Source organism: Ischnura elegans, chromosome 1, assembly GCF_921293095.1.
Source record: "Ischnura elegans chromosome 1, ioIscEleg1.1, whole genome shotgun sequence".
Lineage (NCBI taxonomy): Eukaryota > Metazoa > Arthropoda > Insecta > Odonata > Coenagrionidae > Ischnura > Ischnura elegans.
Window position 1 is genome coordinate 10,707,018 of NC_060246.1, and position 27,595 is coordinate 10,734,612.

Genomic DNA, 27,595 nt, shown 5'->3' on the forward strand with positions numbered 1-27,595 from the left:
CCTATCTAGCAGTATTAGATAGGTGAAAAAGTATCAGATCATAATTTTTATTATGACTTTGATTACCATTGAAATGAGATTGTGTGAATATTATGCATTTCCATTTCCCCCAATACCTGTCTTAGTGAAGGCAGGATAAAATATGTGGAGGCCGGAATGAAAATATGTAATATTGGCAGGTGAACATTTTATCCTGTGAAAGTTGAAAAAGGGTATTTCATTGCTTCTAAGTTATATGTACTCAAGCACAATAATCCTGCCATTAGTACAAAATTATTTATTAAATTAAAAAAATAGGTACACTTAGCATAGAGCTATCCAAAGGTATCAACAAGGTAATAGTTGGTTCTTAACAACATGATATCGCAAAAGCACATCAAACGATCAAAACTGAAAAGATAACATGAATATCTATCAGCTTCACAGTAAGAGAATTATGCAATCCATTTAAAGGGAAGTTTAACTTTGATTAAGTGGGTGGAGATTGGACAGTTTATTTTTATTATATATAAGAGAACTATTCTCAAAATTTTCAATGAAAGAACTTCAAATTGATAAAAGACCAATTTTTGCTTGCTAATTAGTGATCCATATTATGTATATTCTGTTTCAGTCGTGCAGCAGTGAGGCTATCACTTCTGCTACTTATACTTTAAATACAGGGGAAACTTTATGCCTGTTTAACACTTTCCGCACTGCAGCCTTTATCTGTGCCAACTGGGCTTTCTGTTAGGTTTGAGCCAGTAAAAAATATAGTGAGTATTACTCTAGTTTCACAAAACGTTAAAATTGTAAAAGGGGGATTCTGATTGCAGAAAATAAATATGGTAAGCATAAATAACACCAAATATGTTCAATACATCCAAAAATGAGAAGGGTGGCAATATAATGAACACGCTCCAGAAGCTGTATGAACCCCAAATCCATTCACACAGGGCCTGAACACCTAATGTGCATCGTGCGGAAATTGTTAAAAGTACTTAAAGGAATATATTAATCTTACTTCCTCCCCTCATGAGCAAGACTGTAGTTGTTTTGCTATAGTCATAGGCCATACAGCTTATGGAAGTTAGTCTTAACCATGGCTGCTAGTATTTGTTATTGATCACTGAAATTTGGCGTAAAATTCAGCAAGATAATTTCCAAGGAATTATATTGGGTCCTATAGGTCCAATTAAGACTAAAACCTCAAAACCAAGAATCTAATTTGCAAATTTGACTCCACTTACAGCAGCAGCATTGCTCAGGAGGATGAGAACATTTAAGTTTCTGTTAAAGAGAAATGGATTCAAATACTGGATGAACAAATTATGTGGTTCCAAGTGCATTCATAGTGACACAATTACATCATCCTTAACCCATTATTTTCACTAGATCCTTATGAGAGTTATTTAAATTTTTTTCTTACACATGACATCTAGTAGAAGCAATAATTATGGGATAGGATAATTTAATTGATTCTCTATGCTGACATCTTATAAATTTATTTGAGTGGTAATAGGGGATTGCCCTAAACCATTAAAAATTAGTCTGGAACGTTATTTACAGGAATATTTTAAGAGGATATTAAGTGAACTAAAGAAAATATAAAAGTACAGTCCATTTAATAACCACATAATCGCTTTTATTGATTCTTTTTTGACACATACTGTTGATAAATGATTCCTTTTTGAACACAAATCTACCAAGCTTGGTAATACTATGTTTTTAATACATTTGTCGCAGAGGCAGAATCTCCCTCTGCAATAGTAGAACATGCTAATTGCTGTAGCTTTCACAGCCTATTTGTAGGAGCTCCAGTCAATGGATTATCCTTTTTATTTTTTCAAGTGGGTACAAACTCTAGAGGAGTTGTAGAACACAGTGGCAATATGAGCACTTTTTATACTTTTGTCTCTCTCTTCCCTTGAACGAAAACTAGAGCTATCGATCATTAACATTTTAAGTACTAACACATGGCGTAGGAATGAAAATCCCATTCAAGAGTGGAGGATGTTAAGGAACTAGGTAATTTGCATACTTGCCTCTCAATCAAATAAAATAATTATACAAAGCCATAAATAACCTACGAAAAATGCAGAGCTTGTTACCACTAGGATTTCAAGTGCTCATATCATAAGCCATTATGTGAATAAATAGAATGACTAAAAACAAAAAAATGATATAATCAGTCACAATATTATTCAAAGAATGGAAACCATAGTTTGATTTTTAGGCACAATTTAATTGTTGAAGTAAGTCTTCATTAAAATACAATAGCAAAAACTATGGTTGTCATTCTGCGTTGAATTATATGAACATCGTAAAAGAGAAGTAGAGGCTAAAATGTTTTAAGAAAGCAAGCAGCCAACATGAGTTCATCCTCAGACCCACTCACAGCAAGGAGCCAGAAAACTAGGTTCTTCAAACCAGTAACATTTCCCTTGTTGACAATAAAAGAGCTCCAATCGATAGGCCAAACTAATGTTCCAAGCCAAAGAAAATTATAAAACAATTTTCACAGGAGTTTCTGTTTTAACGAATATTCCTGGCCTTGTGCCCATTAAAATAAATCTTCAAAGCCATTGCATTTCTGAACTTGGCAAATTCCAAATAGGAATACTAATAAAAACGTAGTGATAAGGGAGAGAGAGAGAGAGAGAGTTCTCTACAGACAATAGAAGAATCATTACACTTACAAGAGGTAAAGAGGACTCAATGTTCCAGTAAAAAAGAACATTTGACATAAATGTGTGTGATGTAGGTGGATAAACCACAAGAAGTTGGTGCATGATAATTACACATTATGAGGAACAAACTATGTTACACAATTTAGGGCTTATACTTTAGGGAAGAACTACAAGATAAACATGGAACAACTGTCATAAAAATAAACAAAGTTAAACTGTGAGCTATACATCTTTACATGCTTAAAATACTCTGGAAGCCAGCAACAAGAAATATTCACTCTCAATAGTCAACAAATTCCTTCGCTTAGATATGCACACCTTTCCCCTTGGCAAGGCTTCCATAAATCTCATCATCCAAGGAAGAAGTACATATATACTAGATTTCTTTCTCTCCAGCTTCTAAACAAAGAGAAAATCATTCCTCAGGTAACTTCAAGGCATTCTAACTTGCATTTCAAACAAAACATAATTTTTTTAACACCAGTCTAATATATGGGAGAACAGTGAATGCAAGAACAGACACACTATTCTTCATTCCCTGTTTCTTACCCTTACGTATTATTTCTGCTTATTAATCACATTTTTGAAATTGCAGCGTAGCTACCCCGAGTGGTTAGTTCTAGGAGCAGCATAATGCTTAGCATTAGAAAGTTTATTGTTATAAACAGTTAAAATTCATGGTCATTAACATGAGGGTTGAAATGTATTATAATGATGAGAAGAGATGATGTGTGCGTAGTGATATGAAAAAATAATTAAATTACTTCAGATGTAAATGATAGATACAGACATGCAGAAAATGCAGCTGAGTAAACTTATGGACAATGTAAAAATTATATTAATTCCTAATGTGTATGAGTGTAGCCACACACACTTCACGTTCACACTGAATAATAATAAGGGCATGTATTTCCATTATTTCTTCTCGGTTAAATGCTGCCTTCTCATCACAAAACTGTTCCATGATATAGCTGTAATAACAATTATTACACTTCTTGGAAGTATACAACTCATTTTGGGTATTGTAAAAACTTTAAAACATCACCAACCCACAAGATGTCATGGACAATTTTAAAAGTGAGACTTCAATCATAATCTCACAGTGTGCACTTAAAGAACATCTAACCACATCGCTTGGGTTACTTGCACCGATAGTACATTTCTAAGAATCACAAATTTATCAAGAGGATTATTAATATCAGAATCATATGAAATCGGTTTATCCTTGGTGGTCACTGGAAAAAATTAAATACACATCACATTATGAACAATGGTCAGAGGTAACAAGTCCAAAATAAACACAAAAGCTCTTGGGAAAGTGTAGTCTTTGGAGGTTGAGAAGAGAAGGTTGGAAACAACATGGTGAGCAATACAGGAATGGTCAGAGGAAAGAATGAAAGACTGATAATAAAAATGGTATTCTCAAAGTTTACCTAGCACACTTTGGACTTAGCCTTGGTGTTGTAAAAAATCACTCCCATTCTCTTGTTAAGGCAGTGGTTTATACACAAGACACAAGTTCACTTACAGGAAGTGTATTCAGTTTTTTAGGAGACAAGTCAAGTAGAGTAAGTGAATTTTTGTTCTAAGTTAACTGCTGCCACAATGCTTTTTTGAGCTATTAAACTCAATTCTCTCCGAATATATTTGTTCTATCAAAGTTAACTCCACCAACTCATCTAAAGGGGGAAGTTCACACATTATCTCTGCTGCTGTTCATCTTCGTTTCCTGATTTTGGTAATAGACTGCAAAAGAATTGTAATACTAATATGGAAATATATGTACTAATTTATAGCCATACTTCTTCCAGCTTTGGCATTATGACTTTTCAGTTCTCCTAAATCGAAGCTATTAACATTATGGATTTTGTTTGATTAAGAATAAAGTTGCTCAAGGAGTGGTACTTTCATGAAGAAAACCTACATGCTCTGACTTGCGTGGTTTTCACAGAAGTGGCAGGATAATAAATACACTCTTCAGAAGGTGAACAGTTCCCTCATAACTTTTACTCTAATAATCTCCAACCTTCCGCCACTACGTAAGTCGATGGCTTCGGAGCTGGTGCTTGCTGTTGGACACTAAAACGTTTTCCAAGACCTCCTCAGCCCTACTCAAAACCAAGCACCATCAAATGCAGCGGCCAACAGTAGGACTTGTTCAAGGGCACCACTAAAGTTAGGAGGTAAGTGAGCACTTTCACTCAATTCAAAGGAGGGATAGAAAGAGAGAGAAAAGTGGGCGAGTCTAGGCTGTTAAGAGGGAGGGAGGGGGGAAGGGAGGGGTGGAGGGAGGAGGGTGTACGATTTTATTAGGGGCACCACACTCTTCAATCACTGAATAAGTTGCACCTATAAGAGGGCAAATAAATTATGCATTATTTATACATATATTCATATTTATATCTTTATATATATTTTATATTTATGTAGAACACCCCAATAGTCGATGATTTCTGCTACAGTTTCTGATAAAGAACTTCACATTATGTTGCTGAACATCTGCACCTTTCTCCATCAGCCTCCTTGAGTATGAGGGCTTTAAAAACTAGGAGGAAGAAGAGAAACTATTCCTTTCCCTCTTAAGTCTAACTCCAATACAAACCTCTCCAACATTATCAAGAGCTCCTAGAAAACTTCATTCTTCACCCATATTTGGGACTGGGCTCTGATGGAAACAACGTTGAAATTTGTTTGATGGTAAGACGCTTTCATGGTGACCACAAGCATGCAGTGAAGTTTTTGAAACAATATTTGAGGTATTCAAACACTGATGAGGGATGAGTTAATGCGCAGAGAAGTTGAAGGTGGCCTAACAAAGGAAGGTGGAGATAGAGCCACTCTGTAATGCTTCAGGAGTAGATGGTGATCACTTCCCTTCCTCCTCCACGCACCATCAGAACCCTGTCAAGGCCCTCCGTCAAAACTTCAAGGAACTCCATGTCTGGAAAAAACTCTGTCAAGGCAAACATTCTCTTCAACGATAAAAAAAAAAATTCAAAGTAAGAGATACATAAGACTAGAAATTGTATGATGAAGTGCTCCCAAAGCCGTGACTTATTGCACTCGTCCATTTGATACTGACCTGGGTTTCACTGTATAGGGTGGTTTCCTATTATTTTTTTATTGCCTAAATCGAAAGATTATTACTCCTGGAGTACGTATTTCGCGCTTTTAGATTTTTAAATGACGATATCTATTTTTCGCGATTAAATGAAAAGTGAAAAATTTCAAGCGCGCAAAAACGCGACGCGTAAGTAGGAAAGTCCGTGCGCCGCATTTCTGGTTCCCCCTCTCTCCTTGTGAAGTGACCTTGATCGAGGCTCTGAGTGCTGGTAGGACGCAGGATGCTAGCGGATAGCTGAGTACCTTCCTGTCTGGTAGCGCATGGCTTAAAAAAGGTTTATTAATACCTTATCAAGCGAAGAAAACTTTCCGACCTTAGCCAGTTTTAATAGGTGATTATTAAGACATGTTTCCCTGAGCTCTGTGCCTCATGCATGCATTGGTAACCTCAGACGATGTATAACTCCTATCCTCTCGTGTAGAAACTAGGTCCCTGTGACGTCACGCGGAGCGGAATCGCATGGGCGCCAATCTGGCCTTTTTCAAATGAGGATAAAATTTGACCCTTGCCATTCGTCTAAACCGGTATTTCAAAAACCAAATAATTTGTGTATTATGAATACACTAATGGTGGGCAACGAATCGCAATCAATGCCTATCGTTTTCTTTGATGAAGGAAACTACCCTATTGTAAGTATCGTAAGCTCTCCTGTGCAGCTGCATACATATTACGCTTTGTCGAGGGAGCTTTTGTGGCAATTGCATCATGCATCATCAGGCGATTAGTGAAATGTAGCTGTACCCATAAGCCTTTGATACAAATTATTCTTGCTGCAAAAGCCTATGTTTCAAGTTCTACTGTACATATTGGTTCATGGGGATTGTTTAAAGACCACTATGATTAAACTCAGCCTCTCAACTGGCAAGCCTTGACAATCACTCACACACACGTACACACAGAAACCCAAATGCTAAAAATGCCAGGAGAGTAAGCTCAAAAAGAGCAGGTCAAGATGTATAATAAGATACGAGAGCTGCAAATGGTGCTATCCTGGCTTCCAAGAGGCCCTTTTCAATATGGAAGTGACATCTTCACAACAATGTGAGGTTATCTCAAACAACATATAGTAAAGAGAATTCGCTTGCGAAAGCGAACATGTACGCCGATTTTCATCAATTCGATATTCTAAGAGGTCATGGGTCAACTCCAGTTCCAGTTAGTGTTTTTGAATGAAAAATTAAACTTTATCTTTCCACAGAATATTTTTATTAGTACACTACCATGGTTTTGACACTCCACGTCATCCTCAGGCGAGGAGTACATTGGTCCATCATCTCAAATGCCTGACGTATAAACCAGAGGGAGTGGGGGGGAAACTGTTGAGGTGGGGGGAGGTTGGGGGGGGGAAGGGATGGGATGGGTCTTCCCCTCGTTGTAGAAGCCAAGGGAAGGGGGATGAACCTGGGGAAGACCCAACCCCTCCCCTTCCACCCTCCCCCACCTCTTCAGTTTCCCCCCCACTCCCTCTGGTTTATACGTCAGGCATTTGAGATGATGGACCAATGTACTCCTCGCCTGAGGATGACTCGGAGTGTCAAAACCATGGTAGTGTATGTAATATTCTGTGGAAAGACAAAGTTTAACTTTTCATTCAAAATGAGTAAATTCTACAAAGCATCACCAGAAACTATCAACTCCAGATAGTGGGTAATGACCCAGAAACAGGTACATAAGAACATCATGATTAGTCAACAATCCTAAGATTGGTTTGATGCAGCTCTCTCTCATTGCTCTCTCCTTTCATAGCAACGTACATATTTCTTCTATTTTACATCCTTTAAAACGTGTCCTACAATTGGTGTCAAAATGATGTGCCGCTGTACTTGGAAAATTTATATCTCGACTTCAGTGCATGCCATAATAATGAATGATAGATCATTTTAAAGGAAATTTGATTCTCAATTCTGATTAATTTTTTTATTTAGTGAAAAATTCAAAAATTAAGACACGCGAGTGCAATAAATGACTCCGCACACCATAAAATTAGCCATTTTGTCAACTTCATGAACTCAACCTAGGGAAAACTACAACGTCTACAACATTCATCTTCCACAATAAGTTGCAAAAATTAATGTAGATTAACAAAATGGCTTTTGTGTATTTAAAGAACACACATTTTGTTGTAAAATAACGAAAATGTTTAAATACTATCTTGTCCTACAGTTTACCCCAAAAGAAAAAATAAAATTGATAGAGACGCACCTTCATTCCTTTGCAATTTTTCTATGATCCGAAAATACATGATTTTTATGTAGTGTAGATTATAAATGGACATTAAAAAAATACGCTGGAGCAAACGAATGCTGCGTTGCCACGTCTTGCGCACGAAACTTTGCTTCCTAATAACCGGCACTAGCCCCACGCAGCCCTTCTATGATTGTTTTCATCTGGCCATAATGTCTGATAATGCGGCCTTATAAGTTGCCCTGTCTTCTGCCTAACGTTTTTAGAAGACTTCTCTTTTGAACGTAGGTCATTTCATCGCCTGATGATGCGTCCTGCAACGGTCGCGAAAGCTTGCACGACAAAGCACAACACGCAGCTGCACCCGGAAGCCATTATCAACGAAGACTTCTCTTTTCTCCTTTCACTCTTCTTAGCACTTCCTCATCACTTACTCGGTCAATCCATCTCAACTTCTTCATTCCTCAACACCACATTTCTAATGCTTCCACTCTAGACTTCTCTGCTGCTCTCAACGTCAAGAGCTATCTTACAAAAACAACAGAACAGCCCAGCCCAGCAAATTGTCCAGAAAACTGTGCCCATACCAATATAATCACATCTATATACAACTATGTATTCCAATGGTAGAAAACTTGAAATGCAATATGGTGCTCCACATTAATTATTTTGATTAATTCTATATCCAGCAACAAGAGCTCATCCCCAAAAACTATGCAATTGGGAAAAAATAAGGCACATGAATTTTTGAACAAATGATAGGTATTGTTTTTCTGTAAATCAATCTTTTCTATAAGTGGAAAATACACAAAATGAAGCCTAGAAGATTTCAATTAGGATAAATAAAGCTTAATGTACATATGGTCCACATATTGCCCCAAAAAGCTCTTAAGGGCTTCAGTTTGACATCTGTATCTGGAGAAGTTTTTCTCAAAGCTATGAATGAAAAGTTGTTTCAGTTTTTGCTTATAGATTTCAACAATTTTCATAAAAGTATTTCATCACATACTTCACACAGAGCATGGGAGCAACTATAGCTAGTGTTTCAAAGGCGAGCATTGATAAATAGGTGACTCAAGTGTTTAAGGATACAGTTGGACTCCCTTTCCACCAGGTTGCCCTTTGGAGGACCTGGAAGGTTGAGAATCACCAGCTGCGCATTTTGGGATTTGTTCACTATGACTTCATTCAGTTTCACAGCTGTATGCATTCTTCTAACGTTGCCCTCATCCCTGAAAGAACATATCCACATAACATTGCAATTTAGTTTCATAAATACAGGTTCATAATTAGTCAGTAACACGAAATGGTGTAAATGAATTTTCCAAAATATTTTGCACTGACACTATTGCTCTGAAAAAATTCTAGACTCCCTTAACCCTTTCATTGCATAACATTTTCTCAGAGTTGTTTCACATTGGCGGAGAATTTTTTTTCACTGCATTCTCTTTGTTTTTCGAAAATATGTAAATAAGTTCAATAGAAAAAAAGATTTTTATATTCATTTCACTATTTATTAAACAATTTGTTAATGGCATCACACTGATGCCATCCGCACCCATGTGAAAAAAATGCTCCGGATATTTATGCAACCCGTTACACAAACATTAGGTGACGACGGGCAACTAATCTTTACGTAGCAACTAAGAAGCTTAAAATAATTTCTGAAATGATGGCGGAATTGACTTATAAAAGAAGATAAAAATATTCTCAGTTATCATCCACTTTCCATGCATCAAATTTTGGGCAAATAAAAGTTTTAGAAGTTTAATTTTCACATTTATAAATTTTTAAATTTACCAGTAACTTAGATTTGAATGCAAACATATGAAAGTTATTTTATCTTTTTGACATTTTATTTTGCGTTAATGCTATAAAAACTAACTAATAATTGTGGAATTCTTTGAAAAAAGGCTTCAAACACACCCCTGGAGCTTCTGCACATTATTATCATCAGAGCCACTTTTTAGTCGTTCTTACAAAGTGAGGAGTATTATTTTTCTGTTTGTCCTTAGAGTTTCAGAGGTGTGTCTTTTTTGAGTAACTCAATAGATATTTCAAGAGATTATTTTAATTTTCCATGCGTAAACTCAGCAGTGTTGCCACGGAAGGGGGGGTTATGGGTTACAACCCCCGTTGAGGCGCCAAAAACGGGTAAGATGGCCCCCGCACCCTCCGGAAGGGCCCTAAAATCTCCTGTAAAAACTCCTCATTTCAAAATCGTGGCTTCGCGACTGTATAAACTGTGTCCACAGAGATGAAATCTATCGATTAATTTTCGCACGACTTTGTTTGCATGTCATCTGCCTCCAACATCAGGATCCTTCGCCCATGTGTAAATTATAGCATCTTGCACGACGCCATTAGGCCCTGAAAGCATATATAATGTTATGCCGTGTTTGTGGCGCCAAAGCAACATGGACTCATGAAGCAGAGTTCTTTACCCGGATAGTAAATTTATTTCATTCTTTGAGTGAATAAATTCAAAAGGGGTCGAATTTTATGCAAGGGGTCTCTTGGTATCGAATCATCTACTCCAGGGTCCCTGCCAAAATGCATGCAACGGAAAATTAGTTGAAATCGGTCTCGGGAAAAAGTGGTGTGAAGACAAGAAACATCGAAGATATTTTCCTACATTTTCCAATAATCTGGAATGGATGGCCATCTTGTAATACTTAATACAATCATACATTAGGTATACCAGATTAAAAATATCCCCCATTCCCCACGAGTAAGATTCCTATGCTCGGTCTTTTCTAATTATAATAGCTCTATTTGGTTGAAGGAAAATATGTAAATTGCTTCAAAGTTAAAAAATCCTTCGCGGAGAAGACCCAATGCAGTTTTCCATGCATATACTTGAGTAAATTGTGCCACAGGTAGTTTAATTGCGAGGAGATATTCTAAGCCTAGTTGACCAAAGGCTGATACATAAACGGTCCTTGGGGTTTGAGAATAGGAATAAAATTAAAAATAAAGGTTTCTCCCATATTCCACGTAAGTGGCTAAATATATGTAAAATACTGAAATTTCCAATAGGAAAAGGCTATACGGTGATATTATAAAAAAATAAAATCTCTGTAGGGGAGTGAAAATGCACGCAATCGAAAGATATCCGAAGTAGAGACTGTACTAATGGCGAGGGTTGAAAAAACTGAGCACGAAGAGCTCACCTTCTCCACCACATGCACATAACAGAATACTTTGCATTTGCATGCATTTCTCATAAGAATGGCAAAAATACTTCTAAAAATAGAGATAACAGGAGACACAGAGTGACTTGTAGTCTATTCCGCGGTGACATAAAACGACTCTTTTTTTTTGAGCCCCGAAATTTGATCATTTTTTCCCCAAAGATTTCCCCAATTCTAATTTCTCTTTCAAAATGAAATAAATATAAAAGTTTTCCTAGAACCTTCAATATTTCCCGTGAATAACGAATTGGTGGACGTAATTATTCGAGCATAGTAACTTTAACAAACTCAAACGAAATAAATGAGAAAAAGTCAAAAAAATCTATTTCTTTTTCCGAAACCAATATAATCAAACCCCTATTGAAAGGATCGTTCAGAAAATGAGTTGCAAATATGTTATGGAAGAATGTTATGAGTTAAAACGGCATTATGTAAATATTAAGTTTAAACAATAATAAAAAGAGAAACATATTATTCAACTGTGTTTAGCTTATGTATTGTGACCGTATTTTGAAATACGAAAATATTTTTCGTCGGTGAGATGAAAGGAAGATTATGACTAAATATTGTTTACAAAAATTTTAATACGACTAAAACAGGGATAATAACCTTCAAATATGGCAACATTTAGTACAAATACTCAGAAGAGTATAGAAAGTATCACATTTTAATTTTTTTGTAATGACGAAAAATCTTACAAATTAAAAAGTACTCCATAAATGTAAAAAAAGTACTAAAAAAATATAAACTTTTTTTCAAAAACGGAAGGCATATCAAGGTAGCCTGATCCAATGTGCGTGCAGTAAACCATCGTGAGAGTAGAAAGAACTGAGCGGAGGAGCGTAGGGAGCGATTGAAGGACATAGGCCGGCATGGCATCAATGTGATGCCACCCGCCCGTTGGCAGGACCTATGCTGGGCATCAATGCTATGCCATCCGCACTCAAAGGGTTAAAACCTGATATTATAGTCCCAGGTCCCATTCACAATGACGCAAATTAAAACACAGTATTTTATTATTGCCTTCCCTTATTGTATGAGATGGAACAACAGCAACTTGCCTGCCCAAAGTTCACTCACCATCCACAGTTCACAATGGTCACCAGAAGAAGTGTATGGTAGTACATATTTACTTCCTATTGGCAAATTAACAATAACTGATTTAATTCCACCACATGTTAATGAGTTAATTTCCGAATATCCCAGGTCCTATGTGCTCCGTATTATCTATGGTATGGTATTAGGAGGGAGGTAACTGACAGCTGGGGTCATTAGTGCCATGAAGTAAGGGTTTGGGGGATAGAAACCCTGTGTTGCAATTAGCCAGGTTGTAACGATAGGCTCCAAAGGGACCAGGACTTAACGTTCCATCTGCTGGACAGAGTGGTGCACTGGAAGTGCCCTCCACATTACACTCAAGCAGGGGTACGGCCATCTCTGATAAGTTTCTGCTTCTGCCAGGACTTGAACCCGGGCCCACAGGGTGTAAAGCCTTTGTGATGTATTAGCAAAATTTTGCTCCTGTTAATAGGGTTAATTTGGATGACTATCCAGATGTCTCATTTCTTCAATCTCCAATCATTTCATCAGATATCTCATTTCTTCAATCTCCAATCTTCGTTTTTCTACAGGTGGTAAAACGAATTTCCTGAAAAATGCTTATAATGAGAATATTTTCAAAAATTAGCTTCTCTGCAAGCATTTAGTATCACCATTCCGAAATTTCTCCTGGGTTACAGAAGTAATCTTAGAGTCACAATTCGACCATGTTGTTCAATCATGGGAAACTTTGTTCAGGAATGCAACGTTGTTTCTCCTAAGGTAATATGTTATCTGTGGTGTTGCTTGTGAGTAAATTAGATTAATAGAATTCATTTTATAGCCTCCAAATGAGTAACTGAATCCAGGAAACATATTTTTGACCCGATTGAAAAGGATTTCATGTTCTTTTACCATAAAATCTCACTTATGAAACTTCCTCATTTATGGAACTTTTTCTGGTTCTCCGCTGAAAGTTTCACAAGTGAGGTTCTGCTGTATTCCCATGACCAGATCTATACAAAAAAGTATGAGTAAGCATTCTAAAAATAGTGAGCAATTGTTAACCTAAAAAGTATACTCCTCAATACCAACTCTTGATTTTACACTGTGCCCACATTTCGGTCCCTCCAACTGCGTAAAATCAAATTTTTACTGTATTAATGTAAAAATAACTATGTATTGTACATAAAATAAAAACTTCAGGTCCGCATGTACAACATCTCATCAATGAATTTCATTATGCACATGCAAATGAATTAAAGTGGAGATTATGAGCAAGTACGATTAGAAAATTAGATTTATGGCAAAAGTATCAATGTTTGTACTCTATGCATACATATAAAGATAATGCTCCTCCTAAAATATCCTCTTGAAGTTTTATGATGGACCTCTTTCATTAGATGTGGAGAAAATGTTTGAAGTAGATAACTGATGTGCAAAAGCATCAAGTAATAAATTCTGCTACCTACCTATGAATACACTCGCTGAAAATAATCATCAAATATTATAATGATGAATAAACAAAAGAAGTAAACTGGGGCTCGGCTGTAGCAAACTATCTGTGGGTGACGTTTCCAAAAGGGCAGATTTTTTTTTCTCTGTTCAATTAACGATGCTATTCATGCGCTCCATAGCTTACCTACAATCCATGAGCTCATACAGTGTTCACGTGAATTCTAGGTTAAAATGCCTGTCATAAAAACTAACACGTTAACTACCTCACCTCATATCAAATCAGCCAGTCAACGCAGCAAAATATAAAAGGGAGGATTGAGGATCAGTTTGTACACCTATGTACCTATAACTTTTTAAAATATAAGTGGATAAACTATAGTATTTATAAAAAAAACACATTTGATAAAGGCAAGATTTCCAGCCACGGCTGCAATAATAATCTCCATTGATTGAATAAATATTTGAATTATGATTCCTTGCTGAAAATTTGAGTGAATATTAACATTTTTATAATGTAATTTTATCAATTTGCTCATAAAATTGTATTCTTGTGATCATAGATTTCCAACATTGTGCATAAAGGCATCTCAATGGCTGCAGTCATGGTACGTCAATTGTTCAAGATAACCAGTTTTGCCAGATTAGGCGTTGTGGTTTCAGGTTTCTAATACATTTCACTGCCGATCAACCGATCTGGGATTTTCTCTGATCCGGATCGGATCCTTGATTTTCGGAGCCGGATCTCCGGATATTTTCGGATCCTAATGCATTTTCAATTGCCTGCTATAAAACGAAGTAATTATTCAAGTTTCTTCTGGGTAAATACAATCAAAGGAATGCTATTTAGATTTACATACATGTCTAAAAATTTTTACTGATTAAAAATCGTTTTTATAAGCTTTCAAATTATTTTTTAAAAGTGATAAAATCTTTAAACGCTCAGGATGTAAACTGTTACGCTTGCGTTTGGAAATGAAAATACGTTTCAATTTTCAGGTAAACCATTGACTGATTTTTGATATTCCTCACATAAGTTTCCCCAGAATTTTATCACTTTCTCATCGCATACTGTCTTGTGTTTCACCCGCAAATGCTTCAGTTTGGGTGAGGTGGATTTTCCACTTCCTCGCGATAGTTACATCACAGCCCACGCACATGATGTCAATGTCGCTTTATGTCAATAAAAATGTTTCCACACAATGAAAGACATTTTTGTCGGTATATCATTCAATTAAATTGCCACCGCAAAATCCACAACACAATTAACAATGCTTAGAAAAACATTAGGGTCACATACGACTAGTTGAGGGAACAGAACGAGATGACCGCTCAGCGAGAGGAAGGGGTGGGTAGCAAAAGCGACTGAAGGAGAGGTGGAGGGGAAGGAGAGCATTCCCTTTGTCTCTCACGCAACGTCACAATGAATGAGAGAGAGAGGGAAGGACAAACATGTTAGATCTTGCTATTTCGTGACGTCATTGCCTTCCAAGCGAAGGCGGGCGACCTATGTGATCTATACACTTGTCGTTTCCAGGCTGGATCTTCTTGTTTGACGGTACTGATGCCGTGCCTGTTTCTTTGAAAATTGTGCTGCTTGAACAATGTTGAATATTGGAATGGCCTTGTTGTAACGAAAAAAACTATTACAATCGATTTGAGCTTAAAAAAAAACTAAATATACCAGAAATGCAACGCGTTCGGTCTCATTCTTTCTTGAATCTCGCGCACATCATCCAATTGCCGAAAACTATTGAGACATATTCAGGTCCAGTAAGTGACTCACCTAACATTTGTTCTCCAGAAACAGAGAAACAGAAGCAGGTAAGATGAAAAACGTCAGTTGGTGAGATGAGGTACGGATGAAACACGTTTCCATTGTTCTCTTGTAACTTGATATTTTCCTTATAAGATAATGATTAATGGACTGTGTGGTCTCGGAAAGGAAAAAAAAAAAAAGAGGCATGTGGTGACGAATGACCAAGGGTGTTTTTTTTTAATTTGTAACATACATAGTCACTTTTGATGTGGTTGTTATCCTACAGAGTTGAGATTCTCCTGATGGTTGTTCAATCTCTTTGTAAGAATCACACTATATACAAGTCGTATTTTGCCGTAAAAATTTTCACGGCTGAAATTCTGTTGCATAACTGCTATGAGAGCTTTTAAACAAAATGGTTCAGGAGTAGGCCAAGCATCACAGTGCAACGGCACATTGCAACTGTGCAATCGAAGGTAGAATCAAAACTCTTTCCACTCCTTTGTATGGGACGCTGCATTCACTGAAGCACAAACTTAAAATTTGCCTTCAACAAATTTGGATCCGAAGTATCCGATAAAGGGCAATATCCGCAGATATTTGGATCCAAAGTATCTGATCCGACCATCCCTACACTTCACTTTTTACTAGAGATGTGCGAATAGTATTCGCGAATACTCGAATACCTCGAATATTAGAAAGTATTCGATATTCGAGGTTTCGAATAGTTATGCGAAAAGTACCGCCTCGAATACCTCGAATACTTTGAATTTCGCGTCATGCACTGTCGCACGCACGTCGTTGGTAGATGACTCGGAAAAATATAGAGAACTATAGTCGTTCAGTGCTCGCTGCGCCGTTTTACGCAAGTTGACGAATTACATCAAATTCGTGGATTTTAGCGGTGAAAAGAGTTCGACGAGGGGAACCGAAAATGGTCGGGTGAAAAAATCCGAAAATCCCCGATTCCCCCCACCAGGAGAACTTCAGTGCCGTGGGATAGCAACCTTAGGGCATTTCCCACGATCCGCTATCCCCCTCCATTCAGCACTTGCCTCACCCACTCTGACGCTTTCCTCTTCTCCGAAATCAAACAAAAGGTCCCAGCTCGCGCAGGGATCGCATTACGAAGACCCCTGCTTCGAAATAAATATCGAGTTACGAGAACAATAAAAACGTGTTTCACGCCCTCCCCCCTTTTCTCACCCACTGACCTTTTTCTGGCTACCTGCTTCGAAGTTCCCCATTTCTGGAGGTCAACAGCTGTGTGAGTACCGTGGGATACTTACATTAGCGCATTTCCCAAGATCCGGTATCCCTCTCCATTCAGCACTAGCCCCCCCTCTGAGGCTTTCCTCTTCTTCGAAATAAAAAAAAGGTCACAGCTCGCGCAGGGATCATATTACGAAGCCTTAGCTTCGAAAAAATACCAAGTTACACGAGAACAATAGAAACGTGTTTCGGGCCCTCCCTTTTCTCCCCCACTGACCTTTTTTTCCTACCAGCTTCGAAGTTCCCCATTTCTGTGGAGGTCAACCGCTGCATGAGTCATCTATTAGCACAAAAGGTGTCTAAGAATGACTTTCGTCAATTGATGTTACACCTTTATTGAATTGAAATATTAGTACTGTGCGCGTAATTTCAAAAAGAATAAGACCAAACACGACGTATTTCTGAGTTTATTTAAGCATTTTACGCAAAGAAATAAATGTCAAAATATGACAGAGACTTAGCATTCTGGCGAAACTCGATATGAGCAGCAGAGCTTCTCGGAAGTTGATGCGGTATTTTTTTCCGAAAACATATATCAAGTTACAATTTATGAGTGGTTCTATAAATCTTTATTGTTACAGTCCCAGACGAAGGGATATTTTCTCAGGATATTTGGTTTCTCCCTGATAGCAATTCCAATTCATCTTCTTATCTCGTGAGAACTCCCAAAGATGGACTGAAAATAATTGAAGAAAATCCGGTGGAAAAGAGCTTGTATTTTGCAAAATGCCTCAGATTGTCAGCTAGCACTTGGCAGCAGGAGTGGGGGTAAAGCGATGTTAGTTGAATTAATTATATCCCCAATTGTTTCCATAAAATTAAAATATTCATTAATCAGCTAAATTCCTGTTCGAATCATTTAAAGGAAATCAAAATTACTCCCCAAAATCTTGTGTTGCCTGCTGCATAGGCAACCTAGTCAAACATACCAGCATTCATCATTTAGTATTCGAGGTATTCGAAATTCGAGGTATTCGAATATTCGAGCAATGATTTAATATTCGAATTCGATATTCGAATTCGAGAAATCTGCTATTCGACCCATCTCTACTTTTTACCACAAATAGGTACGCAGTTCGGCCCTCTCTAAATCAACCCTCTCTAAACGAAGTTCCGCTTTTAACAGAATGTAAGCCTTTCCCCTTCAAAAAAGGTCTTTTCACCATATCAAAAAATCCTGCCTTTAAAAGAGGCTTACTGAAATGACTCCAGCTAATGATGAAGTTAGACTTGGGCAAGATGTATTTTTAACCTCTTCTAAGCTAAGAGGTCTATCAATATCAAATTATTTTCATGCACATTTCCTGTTGAGTGTAGAAGGGAAACCTGCATCAACTTCCCGAGGGGAAAGTTTTGTGATTTCTGATATCTAGTTTTTGGCGGCGGAGCTTGGATGTAGGACTCAAGGCCAGAATGGTTGAAATACCTGAGATAAATTCTGGTGTTACTGTTGCCACATCTCAAATATTCTCAAGATCAAAAAGTGAATGGGTCAGTCATGCTAGGTGCCATAATTTAGGGTTGCTTTATTTTTTACTGCAGACAGTTTCTTCTCCCTTCATAAAATGTCCCAACACTAGTCCACTGCTGCTGCTACGTTTGTGACTTGCATATTTAATGTTCATGAACTTTTTGATTATCCTTAGACAAGGCAACCAGCACATAACTTCGCATACCAAACCTCCTTACAAGAAAGCCACCATTTTCGCAGTTCCGTTGATTTTGCTCCACTGCGGTTTCACTGTAACTCAATGAACTTACGGTGTGATGGCCCGTGGTGATTTCTTCTCTGACGTCACCAGCTCTGAGTTGTCACCCTCTTCATCGCTGCCTCCACTCTCCTTCTTAATGCAGCCCAGGGGCAGCGCACCTTCGTCTCCGTCCTTATACTCCCCAGATCCATCCTGCAAAGATATGAGCACTTATGAGGGGGAAAATTCAAGCACACAGGCCACACAAATTCCCAAAATTGTACGAGAACCCTGTTGAACTAGTAAAGAGGGGTAAGAGTGGCAACAACTATTGCAACGATTTGCAAAGAAACTAAAAAATATGCAGCGAAATTATTGAAGAGCAAAAAATCATAGGATTACATTAATCTCCACATATTTGCAATAGCAAAACAGACGTTTTCCTATCAGCCACAACATTTTTGCAGGGCATTATTATTTACCCAACTTCCAGTTACATATTTATGATTTGATGCTCTTCTGGAAAATATTTAAATAAATTGCAATTTTTTCTTATGCTTGCATTCAGACCAATTATATCCTCTTTCCCAGGATGATTTCTTGATTTTCTAATGGACAATTTGAGAGCCATGGTTTCTGATGTCAACGGATATGGAGATAATTAGCCATAGGGAAGCAGCCTACTAAAAATTAAATACTTCCTTTCAACTCCCGCCATATGTAAAATACACGAAGAACTCACTCTGTATTATCTTGCCTACGAATAAAAATGATAATGGGATTAGAACACCCCGAGACCACTTACCTGACTTGATGGTGACTTGAACGTAGGAGATGATTCCAAGTTGGACTCCTGTTGAGCATCCCCGCCACTCTCTTTGTCGCCCCCACTGCCATTCCTCCCAGGCTCTTGGAATCTTACTTTGGTGGCTGTTTTCACATCAGCATTGTGATGATGGTCAACGATCGCTTGAACCTGTTAAAGGGAGATGGGTAACTTCATTCATTACATAGCAATAATTATACATATTACAGCTTCTTTCAACATCAATTAACATGTTTGGTAAGTATTGCTAGCTCGCCAGAATGGACTGTGGATAATCAGCAAAATTTGAACAAATGTGTTTGGCAATGTACTTTTCTGCTAAGCAAATTCTTCAGCATCAATAGTTAAATTATAGATGTTTACAGTTAAATCCATTTTCCATGCAAGACATTGTTTTATCATGGGGAAAACATGATATGCATGCAGGTGATTGTAATACACACTAATTGTTATACATCTAGGAAAGATTCAAACTTGAATCACAGTACCAGCATGATCTGCATCTTTCATTGTGTAAGACAATTGTCACTATAATAATGACACAAGATAAACATAAAGACAGTAAAATGACAGGATTAAATAATCAATGCATATCACAAAATCTGAAGATCATATTTTCAAAAACATATTGGGAATACAACAGACTCCCGATTATCGGGCTGCGGTATATCCGTGTTGTGGATTATCTGTGTATAATTTTCACTCCCGCTCAATATTTCCATAATCTTTATGAAAAATAAAACTGAACGCAAAATCACAGGAATTCTAATGCTAGGATACACCAGATTTATTTTTTCTATTAGATTCCCCTTCGTAAAACGGAAGCAATCTCGTGCTAGTTGCATTCACGGGAGCTCCGTGTTCCTGCATTCTTAGACTCGCAGTGTGCGACCGCACTCCATGATCACGGATACACGTCCCGCAGCAGTTGCAAACTGGGCAAATTGTGCAAGACGCGACTTCGTGGCGTGGTGCCTGAAAGAGTAGTTTCCAGCGTCGCGCAGTGTTTTGAAGCATTCATGTAAACCACTATGTATTCAGTATTCGTGATCACGTGGTTTTCAAAACGAGGTCTTACATGGAGCAGTAATAATACAAGTGCAACCATATTATCGCCACTAAAAAGATTGCGGACTGGCAAAGAAAGCTCTCAATGAATCCGGCAAGCACTCTAAAATAACAGAATAACTGCATAAATAATAATACATTGTTTGCTTTAGGTAAATTATGAACATTGCAAGACATTTAAGTGAAAGTTTGAGTTATCCGTGTTTTCCGATTATTCGTGCCCTCTCTCCCCACCAATCATTAATTAGCCCATTGGGATAATCGTGAGTGCACTGTAATAAAATTACTCGGATAGATTACCAAAAGGAACGACTAACTCCAAAACGAAGAAACAACTTTATTGATTTTGATTTACTAAGTACCTATCCATTAATTAGCTCCAAAAATCTGCAGAGAAAATTCAAAAGGGCATCAAATGACACTTCTCATAGGGATATCTCACAAGCTGCGATGAAGCAGGAAAATTGAACTATAATTTCAAGCAACAAATAAATTATATTACTTTATTAATAAAATTATCTGAACATGCAACTGATGACTACTGACTCATGGTCAAAATTTAAACCTTAGCACAATGCAAAAGATGTGCCTCGAATGCAAAGATGCCCAACGAGGTGCATTCCGACTCGTAACTGATGGCAAACTAATAAAATCCTTCTTCTAGGCTATGTGCATTGTAATAGCTTTGGTTGACAGGGTAATATTATACAGATGATAATACTGACTCTGTACAACTAACAGATCAGATTTCTTCTTCCTTTATGCATCCTAAATGATTTCTTGAAAAAATAAAATAAACTTGGAAAAATACACAAAAGTAAATTCTACACAGTAAAAAATAAACACTAGCTATTTCAGTCACTTCATCGACACTTCTTCATTCATTGCTCAGCTAATATTCTTAGTTCAAAAACTTTGAAAAACAAGAATAATTCAATGGACACAAAAAAAGCATCCGGAAAAGGGAATAAACACAGTTTCATAAGAAAAAAGTAAGATCTTTATCTACAATTCAAATTCTCAGTCAATGAAATATTCCCTCAGGTGATGTTATCCTAAGAGGTACAAATAAATTTATTTTCTGGGTGAATTCCATGTACTTTTCATCGCCCTCACTGATGTTACTCCTCTCTGGAATGCTGGGGGCTCCTTCTGAGTGTAGCAGTTAATTCAATTGTTGTAGTTCCTGATTAGATTTCCTTACCATAAAGGTGATTCACTAAATGTTTAAAGATTTTGCAGTTCATCAATTACCAGAAAAATTCTTTAAATCCAGAATGGCCTTTATGGGAGGGATATACGACAATTGCATTAGCAGTTACTCTCAGAAGAAGCCACCGGCATGAGAGGGTAGACATGAGTAAAAGCAATTAACAAATATCCGGAATTCTCCCAGAAAAGATATTTCTTTGTAATAAATGGTCTACAAAAGCATCAATCATTAAGGGAACCCCAAGAACTACCACCGTGTCGGGCACAACTCAATGTATTTCACATGAAGATGCATTTAAAATGACCGAAAACACACAGAAAAACTTTCAACTTGACCGGGAATGAAACCACGCATCATCCGCTTTCCAGGCAAATGCTCAGACTAAGAGTGCCAAGATTATTTCGACTAGCCATGTTTTTGGTGGGGGAAGTTCATGACATTTTCCACCATTTGCTGTTTCCTCAACCCTGTTGAAGTAAGTTTTTCAGACCAATACTCACCTGAAAAACAAATTTTTCAGCAGATTATAATCAATAATACCATCTTTTGGTCATCATGGTTCAAAGCAGGGAATTTCTAATAAACCATACTGAAATTACAAATTGGTTTCAAGGCTTTGGGTTTAAGGTCAGGGACAGAGCTACTGCATGGAGGTGCTATTTATCAATCATGTATTAGCTCTTGTAGTACAAAGTAACAAATATACAATTCCTTTCTGTGAAACATACACCTACGAAGAAGAGAGAAATCCCCTCTATATACATATAGGAAAGAGCAGGAATAAGGACAAAAATATTCTTGTGTGGCCTTAATTAGGGGTATGAAAGAGAAGTACGTAATATGAATAGACTTATGCCAATTCACGTGAACCATGGGGTTCCAGTGGAACTAACATCAATCTCAGACTATCGCATCACTGTCATTTCCTAAAAGCACACCAAAATAATCCTAATGTTAGTTCACATTTAAATTATTTGCAATGTCCATAATTATATGATCACGGAGGTAATTCACAAACAAAAAATATTTTGATTAAATTTGAAATTAAGTTTACCTGCAGCCTTATAAACACCATGGGATACAATACTGCGATGAAATTTTTGCTCCTCATGAAAAACAGTGCCTTACCAATTTGGCTACAGCATATGTTAGGCAAGAACGCACATTTTTAATGACAAAAAGCATTGCATTTGACAGCACAGATGTATTGATTTAACTTTGGTGATTGTATGGAGACAATATTGCACTTATTTATCAGTGCACTTCTGGCTAAAATCCATACATTTATGGCAGAAATATTTATAATAATGTAAGTGCATTGGCCAATGCTGTACACGCTTAAACAGAGAAGAGTAGGACTACAGCATACACCTCAGCTTCAGTATAACTCATCCATTTTCCACCCTCGTAGCATTCTTTTTTTCACGTTGATCTCTCGTTAGTGCCCGCTCAGTGCTTAAGACCATCCGACCATCGTAAGATGCGACCATCGCCACTTTATCTAGTTGCACTTATTGAGATGTGGACTTCTTTTCAGCCAGCAACATATTTTTGACTACGTACTGCCAAACTAAGGGTAGACTATTCTGCCCGTTCAACGCAATAAATGGCATTCAGAATGAAATTTACCAATTATGAGATTTTGGGCAAAGAATAATGTGACGCATAATTTTCTATTTGCATTTTATGGCATACACTTACATGTCATATGATCACTAATCATATCTATGAGTCTAAAATTATCCAGAATTTAACATTATACTTACATAAATGATTTCATAGCATTAAAATTGTGGAAAAACATTAATTATTTAACGACAAATATGCAATTTTTTTTCTATTATTTTTAAAAGAAAAGTTCATGCAAAAAAGTCATTAATACAAATCTCTGAATATATGATCTAGTGAACTGTGTAATAACAAGGGTCTAGAGCACAAGCCTGCCCTACAGTGTTCCTACAGACCTACAAACTCCTCTTTCTACCTCACTGCACGCCTGTTGCTCTTCCCATATGTGGTAACACCTGTTTTGGTTCACATGCACAATTATCGCCGTTAGAAGTTAGCTCTAATTAAATACTCTGCAGAATACTCAAAGTCCGCGATTGGTCAGAACAAACCCTTCTGCCACATTAACTGCGCACAGAAACTGATACCGTGGCCAACTGAATAAAACATTTCATCCGTGAGCAAAGTACCGTTTCATGAAAATTCAGAAAAGGCTGGCAAATAGTTTTTGTTAAAAGTTAATGGGGTGACAATTTTTTGCTTTGACAGGAGTAATATGTAGAGCAACCCATAGTCGGATTGTTTATAATTTGTAAATATTCCTATCACTTCATTTATTTGTAATTACATATTACTATTTATTTTTATTATTTTATTTTGACAACTTCCGATGTCACTGGTACACATGTGATCTCTAGGAACAATAAAAATTATTATTATTATTCATCTAGTGTGGGTCATTATGAAGGCGTAAGTAAATAACAACAATGAAACCAAGTGTATCTATCACCGCCTTTTTCACAATGGAGTTTAAAGAAATATTACAAGCCATGGACTCACGGGAACAGTTGAAAAGGGAATGGTGTAAAAAGAATCAGGAAAAGTAAGAAATCACCAATGAATCCTTGTTGCCTTAAAGAGAGAGCAAGAAAAGCAGTTGAGACAAGAACTCAGGCAGTATCCAATCCCAAAGCTGATGAGAAAAAATTACTATTCCTGGTTAAAAAGAGCAGCTTCTGAGATGATTGAACGTAATTATTGGAATGCTATTGTGTGAAGCTTTGATGGAGTTAAAGCAGAAAACCTTACCGAGTGGCAATCAAGATACAAGAGAAAAGCACTCGCCTTTAATCAAAATATGTATGCCAGTGATGCTTCCTTCAAATACATAGGAGACGGTGAAAGTACAAAAGATGTATAGAAAAACCTTTAGGTAATTCACAATTACTTTATCCCTAAACAGTGGTTAAGGAAAATAATATGTAGAGGTATTTAATGCAACAGAGTTGAATGATCTGCCTACACACCAATACACAGCAAAAATTCAAGGGCTAAATTGCATTATCTGGAGTAAAGGATCAGGATTAGAATTGAGTGATGGATAATTTGCTGGTGTATTTCCAGTTGGACTTCCTAAAGAGTAGCATTAAGTTCTTCATATCCAACGTGGAGTGGGAGATGGGAAGAACACTTAACAACTGAGAAAGTCAAAGAATGGTATGGAGAAGAATGAACCAATCAGTGGTGCTTTCATGTCTAGTACGAGCTCTGACACTTCAAGAGGTTGTGGCGGAGGCAACATCACTCGGGATCAAAGAAGGGCCCTCAAATATTCCAGAGGTCACCCTCTTGAGTGGATTGAATCTAGCCAAGGATCATCTAGTAAAGACTTTGTGAAAGAAGACAACACAAAGTGCTACAAGTGTAATGGTATGGAGCATATTGTATAAAAACTGAAGAGATGGAGCAATTAGTATTCAATGTAATCAATGTACTAGTAGTGAGAATTATGTAAGAGATTGGTAAGAAGGAGTAACAGTAAGAACACAAGGAAAGGACCAAGGGGAGTAACAGCAATAAAAATAACAAAATGAAGATGAATTGAGCCTAAGTGATTAATATTCTTCTTCAGGCAAGCATGAATGGTAAATGGACTTGACTTGAATAGTATGTAGAGCAACGCCGTGTTGAGGGGTCCATCATTGTTTATCAAGTGTGTTTTGCTATGGAGGAATATGCAAATAAAATTAATGAAAGCTAGTGAATCAATCCTATGGCAAACAATGAAGTCCAACAGTTTTCACTGAAAAGTGTGAAGAATATTGAGTGAAAATAAATGGGATCTTTTAATCCTGTCTACCATTTTAGTGTTTAAGGCCCACTGTAAGCAATCCACACAGAAATCCATTTATACACATCAATTAATACTTATCTTATACAAGGTCAATGGCTGAAAATAATTTAAAGTTTGAACACAACTGTCAGTTCCGTACAGTAAACTAGATAACAAACATACAAGCAAAATTTTAAGGGGTTGAGAATCACTATCATGGCAATAGTAAGTTTTAAAGCCAGCATGAAAAATCCACAGTAATTTAAGACAGTAACAGAGAGAAGCTGAGAAGGGTGCATTAAGCAGCAGTACAACAGCGAGCAATCAGTAGAATATAATATTACATAAAATACTAACATTTTCTAAAGGAGGATGAATGGAACATTTATTTTTGGCAGTGAAAGGGCTAATACAATCCAGTTTTACTTTTCTACTAATTTAACAGTAACACCCAAAACATCACATTCAAAACACAGAATGAATCATAATATTTTTAAAGCAATAAAGTTTAGAATTAGGTTGGGAAATTCATGCTTTAAGACAAAGCATATGGCTTCAGAAAGATACGAAAATGGTTTCCAATGGAGTAGTGGTACATATACTATTCGAAAGCCGAGCAAACAACTGGGGATTCTGAATACACCTTTCTTAAGTTTAGAGCTTGGTAATTTGAAGTTACGCACAGAAAATTTTTGAAGTCCAAATTACACAAAGCATGATGCCTCTTTTCATCCATAATGAATAAATAATACTGCCCATTACTTTAAGATATTGGGAGGTGAGATTATTGTCAATGCTTCATGCCTTGTTGTCATAAATTTTAAGCCAGCTGATGAAATTTCTATAGATACAAGGATGTTGTTGTTCGTGTGAAAAGCTATCATACCATAAAACAACACTGCATTTTCGATACATGTAACAGTCACTAAAAATTGTAATTTTAGTTATAGTTGAAAATTAGTCACTGACATCAAATTTTCAAGCATATAAAATTTGAATGCTTTTAATGAGAACATTTCCGACAAATACGTACTTACACATGCATAATTATTAATGATGGGCTGAATACCCTTCCCTTCAATTTTAAATATTGATCCTTGGAGTCTAACATTATCTAGAAAGGCATAAAAGAGTATTTTCTCACTTTTGGGAAACTGCATAAAAAATTCTTTGCCAGCCAAAAATTAAATTCAAACCTTTTGTCCAATGAAGATATCATTAATTTTTTATCAACTATAAAAATCTATGAAATTCCAAATGAATCATTTTTGATCATATTTTTTATTTGGTAACAAATTAGTAACAGTTCTCTTTAGAATTCTCAAAGAATTTTTTAATGTTACATTATTCAATTAAACCTTAAAAGATTAAAGGAATAGTATGCTAAAACAAATTTATACCCTGGAGGAAAGTACTTCATCAAAGGAAATTCCATGCAAGAAAACTTGGTAAAGGAACTGCTTTGTTCTGCAGTGTTCTAGTGTGAGTATTAGGGATGGGTCGAATAGTAGATTTCTCGAATTCGAATATCGAATTCGAATATTAAATCATTGCTCGAATATTCGAATACCTCGAATTTCGAATACCTCGAATACTAAACGATGAATGTGAAAATGTTTGACTAGGTCGCCTATGCAGCAGGAAACCCAAGATTTTGGCGAGTAATTGTGATTGCCTTTAAAGGATTCAAACAAGGAATTTAGCTGATTAATGGAATATTTTAATTTTATGTAAACAATAGGGTAGTTTCCTTCATTAAAGAAAACGAAAGGTATTGATTGTGATTCGTTACCCACCATTAGTGTATTCATAATAAACAAATTATTTCAATCCAGAAATACCGGTTTAGACTAATGGCAATGTTCAATTTTACCTCATTTGAAAAAGGCCAGATTGGCGCCTATGCGATGCCACTCCACGTGGCATCACAGGGACCTAGTTTCTACACGAGAGGATCGGAGTTTTACATCGTCTGAGGTTACTAATGCATGCATGAGGCACAGAGCTCAGGGAAACATGTCTTTATAATCACACAGTCTGTTTGATAAGGTATTAATAATCCTTATTTAAGCCAAGCGCTACCAGCTAGCATGGTACTCGGCTACCTGCTAGCATCCTGCGTCGTAATAGCGCTCAGAGCCTCGCCCCAAGGTCACCTCACTTGCGGCAGCGGGAACCAGAACGACGTCACGCGGAGTTTTTCCCGGCATTCATACTTACCCGTCGCGTTTTCGCGCGCTTGAAAATTTTCACTTTTAATT

The 27,595-nt window shown here is 37.0% G+C and overlaps 1 protein-coding gene across 5 annotated transcripts in view; it reads right to left on the reverse strand.

Annotated features, from left to right (window-relative positions):
* Positions 1 to 1,602: 1,602 nt before the first annotated feature.
* LOC124155565 (solute carrier family 12 member 7) overlaps positions 1,603 to 27,595 on the reverse strand; it is a 329,089-nt gene continuing 303,096 nt past the window's right edge. For all 5 annotated transcript variants that reach the window (XM_046529524.1, XM_046529507.1, XM_046529532.1 and 2 more), the window contains 4 exons: positions 19,192 to 19,362; positions 18,457 to 18,599; positions 9,070 to 9,209; positions 1,603 to 5,610 (listed from right to left, as the gene is read on the reverse strand). In XM_046529524.1, the coding sequence (XP_046385480.1) occupies positions 5,519 to 5,610; positions 9,070 to 9,209; positions 18,457 to 18,599; positions 19,192 to 19,362 (546 nt within the window). In that variant the 3' untranslated portion in view covers positions 1,603 to 5,518. The remainder of the gene's footprint in view (positions 5,611 to 9,069; positions 9,210 to 18,456; positions 18,600 to 19,191; positions 19,363 to 27,595) is intronic.